This window comes from Chrysochloris asiatica, unplaced genomic scaffold (genome assembly GCF_000296735.1).
Source record: "Chrysochloris asiatica unplaced genomic scaffold, ChrAsi1.0 scaffold00169, whole genome shotgun sequence".
Taxonomy (NCBI): domain Eukaryota; kingdom Metazoa; phylum Chordata; class Mammalia; order Afrosoricida; family Chrysochloridae; genus Chrysochloris; species Chrysochloris asiatica.
Genome location: NW_006408687.1, coordinates 5,853,397 through 5,868,207, shown reverse-complemented (window position 1 = coordinate 5,868,207; position 14,811 = coordinate 5,853,397). Strand labels below are relative to the sequence as shown.

The 14,811-nt window shown below is 37.7% G+C and overlaps 1 protein-coding gene across 1 annotated transcript in view; it reads left to right on the top strand.

Moving 5' to 3' along the window:
* CCDC158 (coiled-coil domain containing 158) overlaps positions 1-14,811 on the top strand; it is a 116,570-nt gene that overhangs the window by 9,106 nt on the left and 92,653 nt on the right. Inside the window, exons 7-8 of the mRNA XM_006871582.1 lie at positions 924-1,034; positions 8,027-8,141. Of these exons, the coding sequence (XP_006871644.1) occupies positions 924-1,034; positions 8,027-8,141 (226 nt within the window). The remainder of the gene's footprint in view (positions 1-923; positions 1,035-8,026; positions 8,142-14,811) is intronic.

Here is a 14,811-nt window from a genome sequence, read left to right as displayed (position 1 = left end):
AGCTGGTGAGCGTGAACTGCCGACCTTGCAGTTCAAATGGCTTTGCAGTCTGGCACATTAACCCATAGCACCACACCAGGATTCCAGCTTGAGCTTACATATGAGCAGTTAATGGCCTGTTCCACAGCCTGCCCCTGGCCTTGTTTTGGCTGATCATAGTGAGTTTCTCCATTGTCTCTTCCCATAGATGAAGTCCCTTTTATTCCTTTATATTCCACCTGGTGAGATCCAAATGTCACCTTTTATTTTATTGAAAAAAGGCATTTGCAATGCATAAGTATTTGGTATTGCAGAATTCTTTCATGGGCTCTCCAGCATCTTTCTATCACCAAGGCCATATTTTCAAACTACTGATTTTCTCTGTTTTCAACTTTGTTTCCTATTGCCAGTAATTATTAATGCATCTCGATTGCATGTTTGATCGATTTTAGACGGAAGAAGTTGGTGGAATTCTTCAATTTCATCATCTCTGGCTCCAGTGGCTGGTGTTTACATTTGAATAATAGTAGTATTAACTAGCTTTCTTTGTAGGTGTATGAATATTATCCTATCACAAATGGCACTGTACTTCAAGATAGATCCTAAAATGCCTTTTTGCCTATGAATGTGATACTATTCCTCTTCAGTTTATTGTTTCTGGCATAGTAAACCATATGGTTCTGCAATTCAAAATGGCAAATATCAGTCCATTTAATATAATATGGTACTTGCAATTTATTACCATTGTAAATCAAAAAAAATATGAATTCCAAAACGAACATGGCCTTTGGATAAAGGACTCTGTCTTAAATGCTTTTCTTAAAATGGTACCATATTCACAGCCAAAAAGTAAAATATGAAATTTGAAAATGTTTTGGAATAATTTATCATTGGTCAAATTTTCTGTATCAAATGACAGTCACTTTTTTTTTTTTTTTTAATAGGATTGAGCAGTTAATGAATGAACATGACATTGAAATAACAGGACTTACTGAGAAAGCTAGCAGTGCTCGAAGCCAAGCCAATAGTATCCAAAGTCAGCTGGAAATCATCCAGTATGTATCCTGTTGGTATGAACTAGATAGCCTTTTTTATTGTCAGTTTAGAAATATTTTAATTAATTTTCAAATCTAGCTTCTTTTAAAAATGGTTAATGATTTTACTTTCCATTAGAAAGTACAATTTTTCTAGGATTCAAATGTATAGATATTAACATATGAAGAATATTATCTTGAGAAGTGAAGAAAATAAAATACTCAAGGAAACAGTCGTCCAAATGACTAATGGATCACTCAAACCAGAGCCTCCTCCACTACCCTGAGATCAGAATAACAAGGTCATTCCTGGTTACCACTACCAACCACTCTACAGAAGGGATCTCTGTCCTGGGCAGATACAGAGAAAAAGATTATAGAACAAAATTCAAAATTATAAAAAGGATTAGGCTTACCATTGTGATAAGAGACTGGTGGAAATCCTGAGACTATAGCCCTTAGGCACCTTTTAAGCTTGGAACTGAACCCACCCTCTTGGACCAGCTTTCAGCCAAGCGGTAGGCCAATAATTTAAGTAATAACACCATGGAGAAATGTATTTCTCAGTGCAGTCAACCATATGAGATCAAAAAGGCAGCATTCATTTAAATGTGAGGTTCAGAAGGCTGGATGGGGCAGGAAAGAAGGACAAATGGAAACGGGTACCCCTGGGAGGCCAAAGTGGGGAAAATTCTGCTACATTGATGAGCTTGCAACCAATGTTACAGAATATAATTTGTGTTAAGTTGTTGAATGGAAAATTAATTTCCTTTGTAAACTTTTACCCAAACTCAGTAAAAAGTTAAAAATAAAATGAGTGTGTGGGAGAAGGTAGAACCCTCATTGAATAGTATTCATGTTGTCTAGATGGGTGTGATGAAAGGAGATGGGGATCAGATTCTTATGATTCAAAAGTGAGTAATTGTTACCATGACTAATTGCCAGTGTCACAAAGGCAGAAGTTTTGTTTTAAAAAAAAGGGGGCTGGGGGGGAGTAATTAATCTTACAGTCCAGGAACAGAGGACCCTAGGACCATCAAGGGAGAAGAGCATGAGCAGAATGTGGACCTTATCCAGAGAAGCAGCAACAGCAGAGATGGAGGCAGAGATGGGGACATGGAGAGAGGGAGCAGCTGAAGACTCTAGACTCATGGAAAGTGAAAGGCTGTGTGCTGGTGGTCAGGAGGCAGGCTTGCAGAATGTGCCCTTTGGTTGTTTAAATTATCATATACTTCTGAGCGTTTTTGTGTACCTCCAAAACAAACAGGGAATAGAAGCACATATTGTTGAATGATATGCATGGAGGGGGTTGTAATCATTGCAATGAAATGATGAGTGCAAAACTGATACTCTCCCATGTAAACTATCACTCAACTCACAATAAAAACTTTAAATAAAAAAAAAAGCTTAAAATGAATCCTTTTTTTAAAAGGAACATTATGTCAGAAGTCTTGTTGCAAGTATTTAGGTCTCTTGGGACTGACATTTCAAGTATTGTTCATATTTCAACTGTGATAAAGTGTACACAATGTCTATATATATGTACAGACACGCACGTTGGAAATAATGTGGCACCAGCCGTTCATCCCATAGTACTCTATACAGGTGAGTTCAAGAATTGGTTACAGTGGCCAAAAAGAACTCATAGATACCTCATTCACAGTCATGAGGTTTATCAGGGAAGTTAGCAGGTTACTGTTCAGGGTCAGAAATGTTCAGAGCACAGTGATGCCATTCCAGACATCTTCTACCTAGCCATGTCCACAGGCAGGCCTTTCTCTGGCCCTCACCCTCACAGCCTGGCCTCCACCTTACTCCAGCAATGTTACAAATCTCTTTCAGGGCTGCTGGACACACCACTCCACCATAAACCTCAGCCTGAAGGCATTCAGCTCTAGTTCCTTGGGTCAGCAAACCTAGCTCCCCAGTTAAGTGCCTGGAGGCACCCCACTCTGCAAACAAGACTTGAGCCACCCAGCTTTACTTGCTCCTTGGACTGGGAAGCCCTCCACTCTGGCTCTGCTGCTGCTGCTCCTCTGCCATTCTTCCAGTGTCACAGCTTTCTGTCCCAGAGTTGAGGTTCAATACTCAGGTTTCTCAGGGTCCAGAGGACATGCTCCAATCCTGGCTCTTCTTTGATAGCTTCTGAGGTGGCTCATTTAAATCCACATTTTTACCATTACAATTGTAAAAGTTACAAGTTTTTATAGTCAGAACTGAATCATCATTCTATTAGAATCTTCTCACACTATTTCTTACCCAGACCCCTTAAGAAAAAGTTGTTTGGTGGGAGTTACAAGGACTATGGGTAGAAGAGCCATATGAAGTAATCCACTATACTGCATGCATATATACACATGTACATAAATGTATATAAATAAAATGGATATATACATGCATATGAAGTTCTGCTATGGAACTGTGGATTAATGTGCTGGACTGCAAAGTTGGTTTGAACCACAAGGTGGACAGTTCAAGCTCACCAGCTGCTCCTTGGAAACCCTATACAGGGTCGCTATGAGTCAGAACCAACTCAGTGGCACTTAACATCAACAACAATACATGCATATAAATATTATTTGAGTTGATATCTTCAATCTTTTTACATGGATATTTTTAATAATAAATGAAAGAAAAGTGAAAATTATCTTTTTAAAAACTATTGTGAATTGAGTAAAGGTTTATAGAATAGATCATCAATCCCACATTCAACCAGATACATTTCGTGTCCTTTTAATGATTGCAGTCCACTTTATATACCTGTCTTCCCTTTGTCTCCCTCCCTCCCACCTCCAACCTACCCTGTAACCATCATAGAATGTTTAATTTAGCAAGAGAATCTAGTCTAAAGTTTTACAGCATGGTCTCATGCAATATTAGTCCTTTTGTAATTGACTAATTTCACTCTGGTTCATCCATGTTTTGCAGGTGCTTTGCAGATTCTTGAAAATTGCGTAATACTCCATTGTATATATGTACCGTTCTGTTGATGGGCATTTAGGGATCTTTTTGCTATTGTGAATAGCGCTGCAATGAACATGGGTGTGCATATTTCTAGTTCTATCACAACTCTTGTTTCTTGATGATATATACCAAGTAGAGGGATTGTTGGGTCTTATTGGATTTCTATTGCCAATGATTTAAGAAAGCGCCTTGCCATTTTTCACAGTAGTTGCACCGTTTTACAGTTCCACAAGCATGTAAGAGGGTCCCAGTCTCTCCACATCATAGTCAGTATTTGTTGTTTTCTAGTTTGGAGAACTTTGCTATTAATGCTGGGCTTATATGATATTTCACAGATTATTTTATTTGCGTCTCTCTAATGGCTAATGCCACCACTCATCTGTCAGTTTGTTGTACTATGGTGACTTGTGGGCTGCTGTGATGCTGGAAGCAGTCCCACCAGTATTTTAAATACCAGCAGGGTCACCCATGGTGGACAGGTTTCAGCTGAACTTCCAGATGAAGACAGACCAGGATAAGGAGAGGTCAACTACTTCCAAATATTTAGTCACTGACAACCTTATGAATAGCAGTGGAATGCTATCAGATATCACCAGAATATTTAAATATGATGAAGAGTACCAGAATATTTTCAGATACAGTCCCAGAAAATGAGCCACTCAGGTTGGAAGGCACTCAAAATACAACTGGGAAAGAGCTGCCTCCTCTACTAAAGTAGAGTTGACCGTGATGACTCAAATGGAGTAAAGCCTTCAGGACCTTCATAAGGCATAACTCAAAATGAAAAGAAACATATGTAAGCGTCTATTAATAATAGGAACATGGAATGTATAAAGTATGAATCCATGAAAATTGAAAATAGTCAAAAGTGAAATGGAATGCATAAAGATCAATATCCTAGGTATTAGTGACTTTGTTCTTGTTTTTTCATTGATGAGCTGTATAGTTCTAGGCTTTACATTTAGGTTTTTAATCCACACCGAGTTCATTTTTGCATATGGTGTGAGATATTGGTCTTGTTTCATTTTTCTGCAAATGGGTTTTCAATTTGTCAGCACCATTTGTTGAAGACACTGTCTCTTCTCCATATAATGCATTTTGGCCCTTTGCTGAGGATCAACTGACCTTAGTGGATGGATTTGCTTCTGGGTGCTCAATTCTGTTCCATTGATCTTTCATTGTACCAGTATCAGGCTGTTTTAACCACTGTGGCTGTGTAGTGGATTTTGAGGTCTGGAAAAGAGAGGCCTTGTCTTGGTTCTTCTTTTTAAATAACGCTTTGCTAATCTGGGGTTGCTTTCCTTTCTATAAAAAGTTAGTGATTAGTTTTTCCATCTCTGTAAAGAATGATGTTGGAATCTGGATTGGAATAACATTATATCTATACATTGCTTTGGGTAATGTAAACATTTTTATAATGTTAAGTCTTCCTAACCTCAAGTAGGATATTTCCCTATATTTCTGCAGGTCTTTTTTTGGTTTCTTGTAGTAGTGTTTTGCAGTTTTCTTTGCATAGGTCTTTTGTTTCTCTGGATAGATTTATTCCCAAGCATTTTATCTTTTGGGTGACTACTGTAAATGGTATTTTTAGCTTGATTTCCTTTTCACAGCTATCCTTATTAGTGTAAAGGAATCAAACTGATTTTTGTATGTTCATCTTGTACTTTGCTGAATCTATTGATGAGTTTCAATAATTTTCTTGAGGAGTCTTTGGGATTTTCAAAGTATAGGATCATATCATCTGCAAATAGTGAGAATTTTACTTCTTTTTTGCCAATTTTGATGCCTTTAATTTGTTGTTTTTGCCTTCTAATCTCTGGCTAAGACTTCTAGCACAATATTGAATGGAAGTGGTGATAAATGGCATCCTTGTCTGTTTCCTGTTCACAAGACCAATGACTTCAGTTTCTCTTTGTTGAGAGCAATGGTGGCTGTTGGTTTTGTATATATGCCCTAAATTATGTTGAGGAATTTTCCTTCTATTCATATTTTGTTGAGTTTTATCAGAAATGAGTGTTGGATTTTGTCACATTATCATGTTATTCCCTGCCCCCCTTTTATTTATGTGGTGGATTGTGTTGATTGTTTTTCTACTATTTAGCCATCCCCATATACCTTATATAAATGCCACTTGGTCATGATCTATACATATATATTTGATATATTGTTGGATTCTGTTTGCTAGGATTTTGTTGAAATTTTTTGCATCTGTGTTCCTGAGAGATACTGGTTTTGGTGTCAGAGTTATGCTTGCTTCATAAAATGAATTTGGGAATTTTCCATACTTTGTTATGAATAGTTTAAAGAGAATTAGTGTCAGCTCTTGTCTGAATGTTTGGTATAATTCACCAGTAAAGTCATCAGTTCCTGTAATTGTTTTAGTTGGGAGGTTGTTGTTGTTTTTTTAGTAACTTGATTAATTTCTTCTCTTTTGTTATAGGTCTGTTCAAGTTCTCTACTTCAGCCTGTGTCAGTTTTTGTAGGTCATGTGTTTCTAAATTTTGTCCATTTCTTTCTAGGTTTTCAAATTTGTTGGAGTACAATTCTTCCCAGTATTCTGTTATGACCCTTTTTATTTCTGTTGGTTCTGTCATAATGCCACCCATATCATTTCTGATTCATGTTAGTCATATCTTCCTCTTTTTTTGTTAGCATTTCCAATGGTTTCTCGATTTTATTAATCCTTTTCAAAGAACTAACTTCTTGTCTTGTTGATTCTTTCTGCTGTTTTTGTATTTTATTTATTTCTGCTCTAACCATTATTAGTTCTTTTCTTCTTAGTTTGCTGCTCTTTTTCTAATTCTTGGAAATGTGTGGATATGGTGTTGATTTTGGTTCTTTCCTCTTTTTGGATGTTTGCATTTATTGCTATAAATTGCCTCTGAATCCTGCTTTTACTGGGACCCAAAGGTTTTACGTTGTGTTTCCGTTCTCAGTTGAGTCAAGGAATTTTTAATTTTCATTTTTTGCGTGATCTTTAATTGATGGTTATATGTTGAAAACATTCTTAGGTTCTCACCAGCTGTCTCCTGTGGGTGTAGTTAGAGAATGCAATGTGTGCATTATTCTCTGTTCACCATTTGTGAACATCAGTTTAGGGTGGGCTGGACCACTGTCTGTCTTATCACTGATCAGCTGTTATAGTTGTGAGAGGGTGGAGCTGCAGAGAACATGACTGTATGGACATAGTTGCTGTCTGCTGTGGGTGGGAAAGCAGAGAAACCCCTCCTCACCCTCACTGCACACACACCAGGAAGTAAAATAGAATAAATAAGCAAGCAACTAACAATGAAAATAAAAAATAAAAAAAGAATTCATAAACAGGCAGGGATCAGGAAAGAAAAGAGGATAAATACTGAAAAGAGAGAAGAGGACAGGAAAATGGAGCTTCTCAATCACCGAGTGTCACCATGTGACTGTGTTCTTCCTGGACACCTTCTGTTACCAAAGCTGCTCACAAAGGTTCAAGATGGTTGTGTTATGTCTGGGCCGCTGTTTACTTGTGAGACTCCCTCTCTCGCCATCCCTGCTCAGCTTCTCCCAGCAAACACTCAATCCACTTTCTTTTGAAGTTCGCGGTTCCAGGATTTTCATCTGTCTGTCTTATTTGATTTCTCATATCTTTGTTGTAGTACGTCTGGCTAGTCCTCCATTTTACTAGAAGTCAAGAAAATTGAAAATAATCTGATGAACTCCCATATACCCGTCACCTAGTTTTAACAATTAACAAGATTTTTTTGAGCCTAAGATGTTGAAAAACGATTTTAGAAAATATAAATCTGTTGGTGTAATTGTTGTTAAGTGCTGTCTAGCCGGTTCTGACTGACCTTGTGTAGGGTTTCCAATGATCAGCTGGTGGATTCGAACTCCTAATCTTGTGGTGGTTAGCAGTTCAGTGCTTATCCTACAGCATTATGCCAGGATTCCTTTGGTCTGATAATGCCATGTAAAATAACTAGTGATAGTATCTACAAACTAGAATACCCTTAGATATCACACTTGTTCTTAGTTTGCTATTTCCTTTTATCCCCTCCCTAAACCCTTCTTAGAGAACAAGCAAGAAATCAAAATTCAATGTATATGCGTCAGCTCAGTGAACTGGAATCTACAGTTTCTCAGCTACGTTCTGAATTAAGAGAAGCCAAAAGGATGTATGAAGACAAGGTAAGTGTAAAGTTTGGTACTTCCAGAGACTATAATACACAGATTTAATTTATACATTTTAATATTTTATTTGCAAATAAGTAATCAAAGTAATACTTTCAAATGAAAAGCAGTTAATAAAATGGAGTGGTTGTGGTAGTTATGTGTTGTGGAGTCAGTTCCAACTCATAGTGACCCTGTTTAGGGTTTCCAAAGCTCTAAGTCTTTATGGGAGCAGAAAGCCTCATCTTTCTCCCTTGGAATGACTAGAAGATTTGAACTGCTGAACTTGTGGTTAGCAGTCCAACTTGTAACCCACTATGCTACAAGAGCTCCTTATAACTGGAATAGGAGAATGTATTTTGTTCAATTATCTATATTAAATTATAGAGAAACAATTTTGTTTATGGTGTTTATTCTTCAGAAAATATTTTTGTCTGCTTCATGTATGGTTCTAAAAAATATTCAAAAGTAGAATAATATTAATTTTGTTTACAAGGCTTGGCTTTAGCAAATACTTGAGTACCAATGGTTTCCCACTGCCCTCAATACTTGGGAGTCCTTCCTCCTCTTTTACTTGAACTCTTAATTACTAAATAATTGTTTGGCTAGAAATGGAATTAATTTTTAAAGTAACTTTTATAAACTGAATTAATTTAAAGGATACAGTGAATAAAAAGAATTAGGGGCATTAGTCTTCATCTCTCAGCATAAAAATCCTCTTAAAACCAAATTTAATTAATATTTGGGAATCTGTTGCTTCTGTTTCTCGCCCTTTCTATAGCTACAGAGAAGCTATTCGATACCATTAGTAACCATTTATCCAGAGCTTAGGTATCTGCTCAGTGCAATCATTTATAAAACAGCAGAGACCCTTGGGGCAGGGGAGAAAAACGCTACCATTCAGAGCAGCATGTGTTCTGTACTCCCTGTGAGTTGGGTGACCATACTGTCCTGTTTTATGAATACCATCTTTCAGTCTCTAAAGTATCCTAGTTTGGAAGACACAGTCTATATATTGTCATCCAACCTATACGAGCTAGTCCCTACATGGTATAATTGGTTAATTTGCTCCGTTGCTAATCAAAAGGTTAGATGTCCAAGTGCATTCAGAAGAAAAGCTTGGTGATCTACTTCTGCAAAAAAGGAGCCATGGGAAACCCTGTGGAGCACGGTTCTACTCTGACACATATAGGGTCACCATAAATTGCCACTGACATGACCACAACTGGTGCTGGTACCTAAGAGGACATTAGATAAATGCACGGAAACCATTTAGGTACCGTTCTCATCCCTACTGGGAATTCCTCACACTTAGTTCTGATTTGGAGCAGTGGGTTAAAAGCAATAAAGTACAATGAGGATGCCAGATTTTCTTTAGAAAATAGCCCAGATCTCCAAAATAACAGTGCAAGGCCAAACCTCCGTATAGCAAGAAGCAGTTGTATGAGGGACCTTCAGAAAGTTTGTGGGAAAATTCCATTAGCTTTTAATTCCATCTTTCCACAAACTTTTTGAAGTCCCCTCCGTGACAGCTAACAGTTCTTTCAGGTTTCCCTTCTCTGGGCAACCCTTTTAATCACCGTGTCACACCTGAGCTAGCCAGAGGAGGGGCCACTATTTCTCCTCTGCTCTCTATCCAAGTTTAGCAACAAAACCCCAACCTTAATTCCCTGTGGCACTGCTGAGACAGGTTGGAAAATTTAGATACATCTTTACTAAAATCTAAGCAATAAAGGGAGTCCCGGTGTGGTGCTGTAGGATAAGCATTAGACCACTAGGTCAGTTTGAATTACAAGGTCAGCAGTTCAAACTCACCACCCACTCCTTGGGAACCCTCTACAGAGTCACTATGAGCTGGAAACAACTCAACAGTACTTAACAACAGCAACAAGTAATAAAGAGTAACATGAAACTACATGAGGTGGCTTCAAAAAGCTTGTGAAAAATGGTAGTGAAAGATAATGGAAAATTTTCACAGCTTTTTGGAGCCCCCTATGTACTTTCAGTGATGAGATTTGGGTTCTTGTCCTGATAGAGCAGTGGTTAAAGTGCTTGAGTGCTAACCTGCAGGCCATGGTTTGAACCCATAGCCAATCAGTGAGAGAAGTGTGGCAGTCTGCTTTCATAAAGATTTATAACCTTGGAAACCCTATGGGACATTTCTACTCTCTTCTGTAGGGTCACTATGAGTTGGAATCAATTGTTTGTGACTAACAGTAACTCTTAAAACTTTTTTGAGAACCACCCACAAGGTTTTCCTGTACAGGGTTTCCAAGGAGTGGGCTGGTGGGTTTGAACCATGTACCTTGAGGTTAGCAGTCCAGTACTCACCCAACAGAGCCACAAGAGGACTCCATTGAAATCATTTAGAAAAGTTCAAATATCTATTGTTTATTGACAAACTAAACCCTTTGAAAAGCCACAAAGTACTTCATAAAGCTATACTCCCTATGTTTTCTTAAATTTTGATTGCTGTCATTTTTGTGTTTGGAAGAATTATTTCTTGTATTCATAGCTCATCACTCATTTATTATTTTGTATATGACAGTATTTTGTGTAGTACATTATCATGATGATAAAGTCTAAATTGGGACATGGTGGAAAATTTCAATACAGAAATATCCATCTAAAGAATATAAAAACAATTCTGATTTTTAAAAATTCATCTGTATGGCATTATAGAACCATAAACATTTAGATAAATGACTAAGGTTTTCTCTATAAATGTTTTGGAGTCAGATAGCTACAAACATGATAGAATCATTATCTTACTGTGCTCTAGTGTAAACAAGATCACCAACAATTTTGATAGTCTTAAATAGTAAATATTTAAATAGAAAGAAAAAGGAGTATCAGGTTTATCCTTAAATAATTGATATCTAGATTGCTTCGCTTTATAGTTTGACATACTGAACCTAATAGAGTTGGTACCTAGTTGCTGGTTAACCTGACTCTCTTAACAGAAATTCCCTATAGTTTAATGAGAATACACTGAGGGATGATTATCTTGCCATGTTGACATATAGTCGAACAAATCAAGTTAACAAAAAAAGTTTCATTCTGGGATCGTGAAAAACGTAGAACACAAATTGTGTCTGTAAATTAAATTCATCTACATAACTTGTTTTGTTTTCATAAATCTTTTATTTTCCTCTGCTTCGGTGCCAATTTTACCATATTACTGTCCAAACAACAATGAGGGAGAAAATACCAAAGAAAGTAATTGTTAAAAGCTGTGATTAAAAGTGGGGTTTGTGTGAAAATCAACCTATAAGGCAGTTTGTAGATATTACACATTTACATATTTGATCAGGAACAATATTGGTTCTGTTTCTTGTCTTTTTTTCCCCTCAAGTCAAAATCCTTCAGAGAAAAATGTACTTCTTGTTTTAAAAAATAGATGACAGGCCGGAAGACTTTTCCAACTAACATACTTATTTTAAAAGAAAACTTATTTAGCTGGGCAGTGTTTCTGTCAGATAAAGTCTTTTCACATTGGTGAAAATAGAACTGTGTTTCCAAGAAAATTTTAGATGTAGCTTTTGTTAACTTACCAAAGTGTTTTACTGTAATACTTTTTCTATTCTTCTCTTTCCATTTCAGGAGAACCTCCAGAATTCCCCTTTACGAATTTGGACCAGTAGAAGCTGTCACTATTGGCTCAGTAGATTTGGCTTTACTCTTAACTTTCGCTTTTTGACAACAAGATATCTCATGATCTTGATTCTAAGTTTATTTTTCCTATGTCGGAAACAGTTGGGAATAGTTTGTTATTTAAAAAAAAAAAAAGATTTAGTAGCACTGGCTGGAGCTATATGCTGTGCATAAAGATCTGTGCAAACCTCTTTGTACAGTTCTTTCAATGTGCCTCCGTGCTGACCTGCACAATCCTTTGTTATTCCATATCTGTGGTTTTTGAACACAGACAAAAACACACACAAAAAAGCCATACAATTTGATATGATTGGTCAGATTTCTAAAATCACTGCAAAATTAAACTGACCTCCCAGCACTCATTTTTCCAGTGCTCCAAACCAAAAAATAGATAAATAGATTGTGAAAGGGAAAACCAGTGCTGCTATTTAAAAAGAAAAGAAAAAGGAAGAAAATCCTTTACTGTATCTCAGATGGCAATATTTATTCTGAACATTTTGAAAGGCTTTTCTTTACAGTAGTTTTTACAGCTGTTTCTATCAGCTCAGCTGCTACTTCAATGGTTTTCCCTTTCACTCTCCATTTCTCTTTTTGATTGATTAAGTTTATAAATATTTTTACTCTACAAAGTGAAAGGTAAAAGCAGAGCTTTAGCAGTTGAGTCAGTACTGACAAATACAAAACAAATGTTCCTGCAGGGGTCTGGAGGAACTTCGGATGCTTAATAAGCTTAAACGGAAAGATGAGATTTGGATTTTTTCTTTCTTCTTCTTCTTCTTTTTTTTTAAATTGCCTCATAGATTTGATAATCAAATTTAATGTTGTGGTCATCTAGTAATTTTTAAAAAATAAAATTAGACATAAAATTGATTCTAGTGTAGCAGAGTAGATCTGCACTCCCTAGGGCTAGAGGTGGGGAACCTTTTTTCTGCCAAAATTTGTAACAGCATTTGCGGGCCATACAAAATTAACAACGTAAAAACTAGCTTGCTATATTTGGTCAAACATGTGATTAACTCACTCTTAATGTGATGGCTGGAACTGTGGATGCCTTGGCAGGGTCAGACCAAATGATTCTGTGGGCTCTGGCAGCGTAGTGGTTACGAATTGGGCTGAAAACCTTAGGGTTAGCAGTTCGAAACTACCAGCTGTGGGAGAAAGATGAGGCTTTCTGCTCCCGTAAAGATCTACAGCCTCGGAAACCCTGTACAGGGTCGCTATGGGTCGGAACTGATACGACGGCACTTAACAACAACAACAATATGGCCTGTGGGCTGTTCATTCCCCACCCCGACCCTAGGGTTTCTTCAGATAGATCACCAGACTCCTCCTGTGTGGTGCTACTGGGTGGATTCAGATCACCAGCCTTTCATTTGGGAAGTAGCCAAGTTCAAAGTGTTAGAGCCAACAAGGGACTTAAAAGCACATAACACAAATACTGTCCTCAGGGATAGAAATGATTTATGCCAGGCTAGGAGTAGAAAATATTTGCCTTAGTCATATGAGTAACTTTGCAAATTCAACATGTTTATTAAAATTTATAGTTCAAAATATGCTGTTTTATGATACTTGGTTTCCAAAGAGAAGTGGAAAATAACCTTAGCAGAGCTCTTCTTATAGATAGGCATTAGAATTTTTTTTTTCAAGTTTTTATCATGAGTTGAAAACATCAGCTTTACATTCATCCTATCAGATTTCGTTTCATTGCAATGATTACATTCCCCTCCATGCATCATCAAACAACCAAAGGGTACACCCCGCAAGCCTGCCCCCAGGCCTCCAGCACATAGCCCTTCTCCCTCCCTGAGTCCATAGTCCCCAGCCACTCCTATCTCCATGTTTCTGCTTCCATCTCTGGAGTCACTGCTTCTTTGGATAGGATTCCACACTCCACTCTTCTCCCTTGATGGTCCCAGGGTCCTCCACTCATGGACTGCAAAATCAACCATTCCCCTCCTTTGGTTACAAAACATCTACCTTTATATTTGCAAGTGTCACAGTCAGTCCTGATAGCAATTATTCACTATTGAACCATAAGAGTCTTATCCCCATCTCCTTTCACCAATCTCATCTAGACAGGTTGGAAATCACTCAGTGAAGATTCTACCTTCCCCCGCACCCTCTGAAACTAGGCTCCCTCTTGAAAGCTTGTAAGCCAGTCACTTCTTGCCTTTGTAGCCTCCCCCCGCCCCCCCATTTTGGGTAGCCAATGTCCAAGTTGCCCATCCCTGTCAACCCTGTGTATTGAGGGGGTGGCAGTGATTCTCACTGTAAAGATTTTTCCCTCTTTTGAGCTACTGCATCCATAGGTGTCGGTCAAGTTCCTCAAATTGTAGCGGGTTACTCTTTTTTTCCTCTTCTTTCTTCCTCTAGTAGAGTTCTGTTCATCCAGCCATTGAAGCCAGGTCAAGTAGGCACTATCTGCAAGTATGGGTGTTCTTGTGCATCTCCCCTCACTTCATATCAGCTGGACGCTTCACTCTCTGCTGTAGTCCTCTGTGGCCATGTCACTGTCCCTGGGCCCAGGAGTCCCCAGGTCTCTGAATTTAAAGGAACTTGAGAAATCATCTAGAATATTCTTTTCAAGTTATAGATGAAGAAAAATTAAACTCAAAAAGTCATATGACAGAACCTAACCAAGATCCAAGATTTTTTTATTCTTGGCCTAAAGATTTGTTGTTATTGTTAAGTTCTGTTGAGTTGGTTCTGACCCATAGCGACCCTGTATGGGCTTGAACCGCTGACCTTGTAGTTGCAAACCAACCTTGCAGTCCAGTGCATTAGACCACAGCACTACACTATGAGTCCTAATGATACTTTCTCTCTAAACTCATCTGTCTAACCATTCTTTGCCAGGAAAATTGATGACTATGTAGCAATAAAAGCCTTCTTCCCTCAAAGTACTCCTAAGGTGTTAATAAATATGTACTGACCTACCTTTCCTGATAAAAAACATTGCTGAGGAGATTGGATAAACTGATATTATTCATTTATTTTTCTTTGGAAGTTCTTTGTGCTACAGAGTTTGATTTAT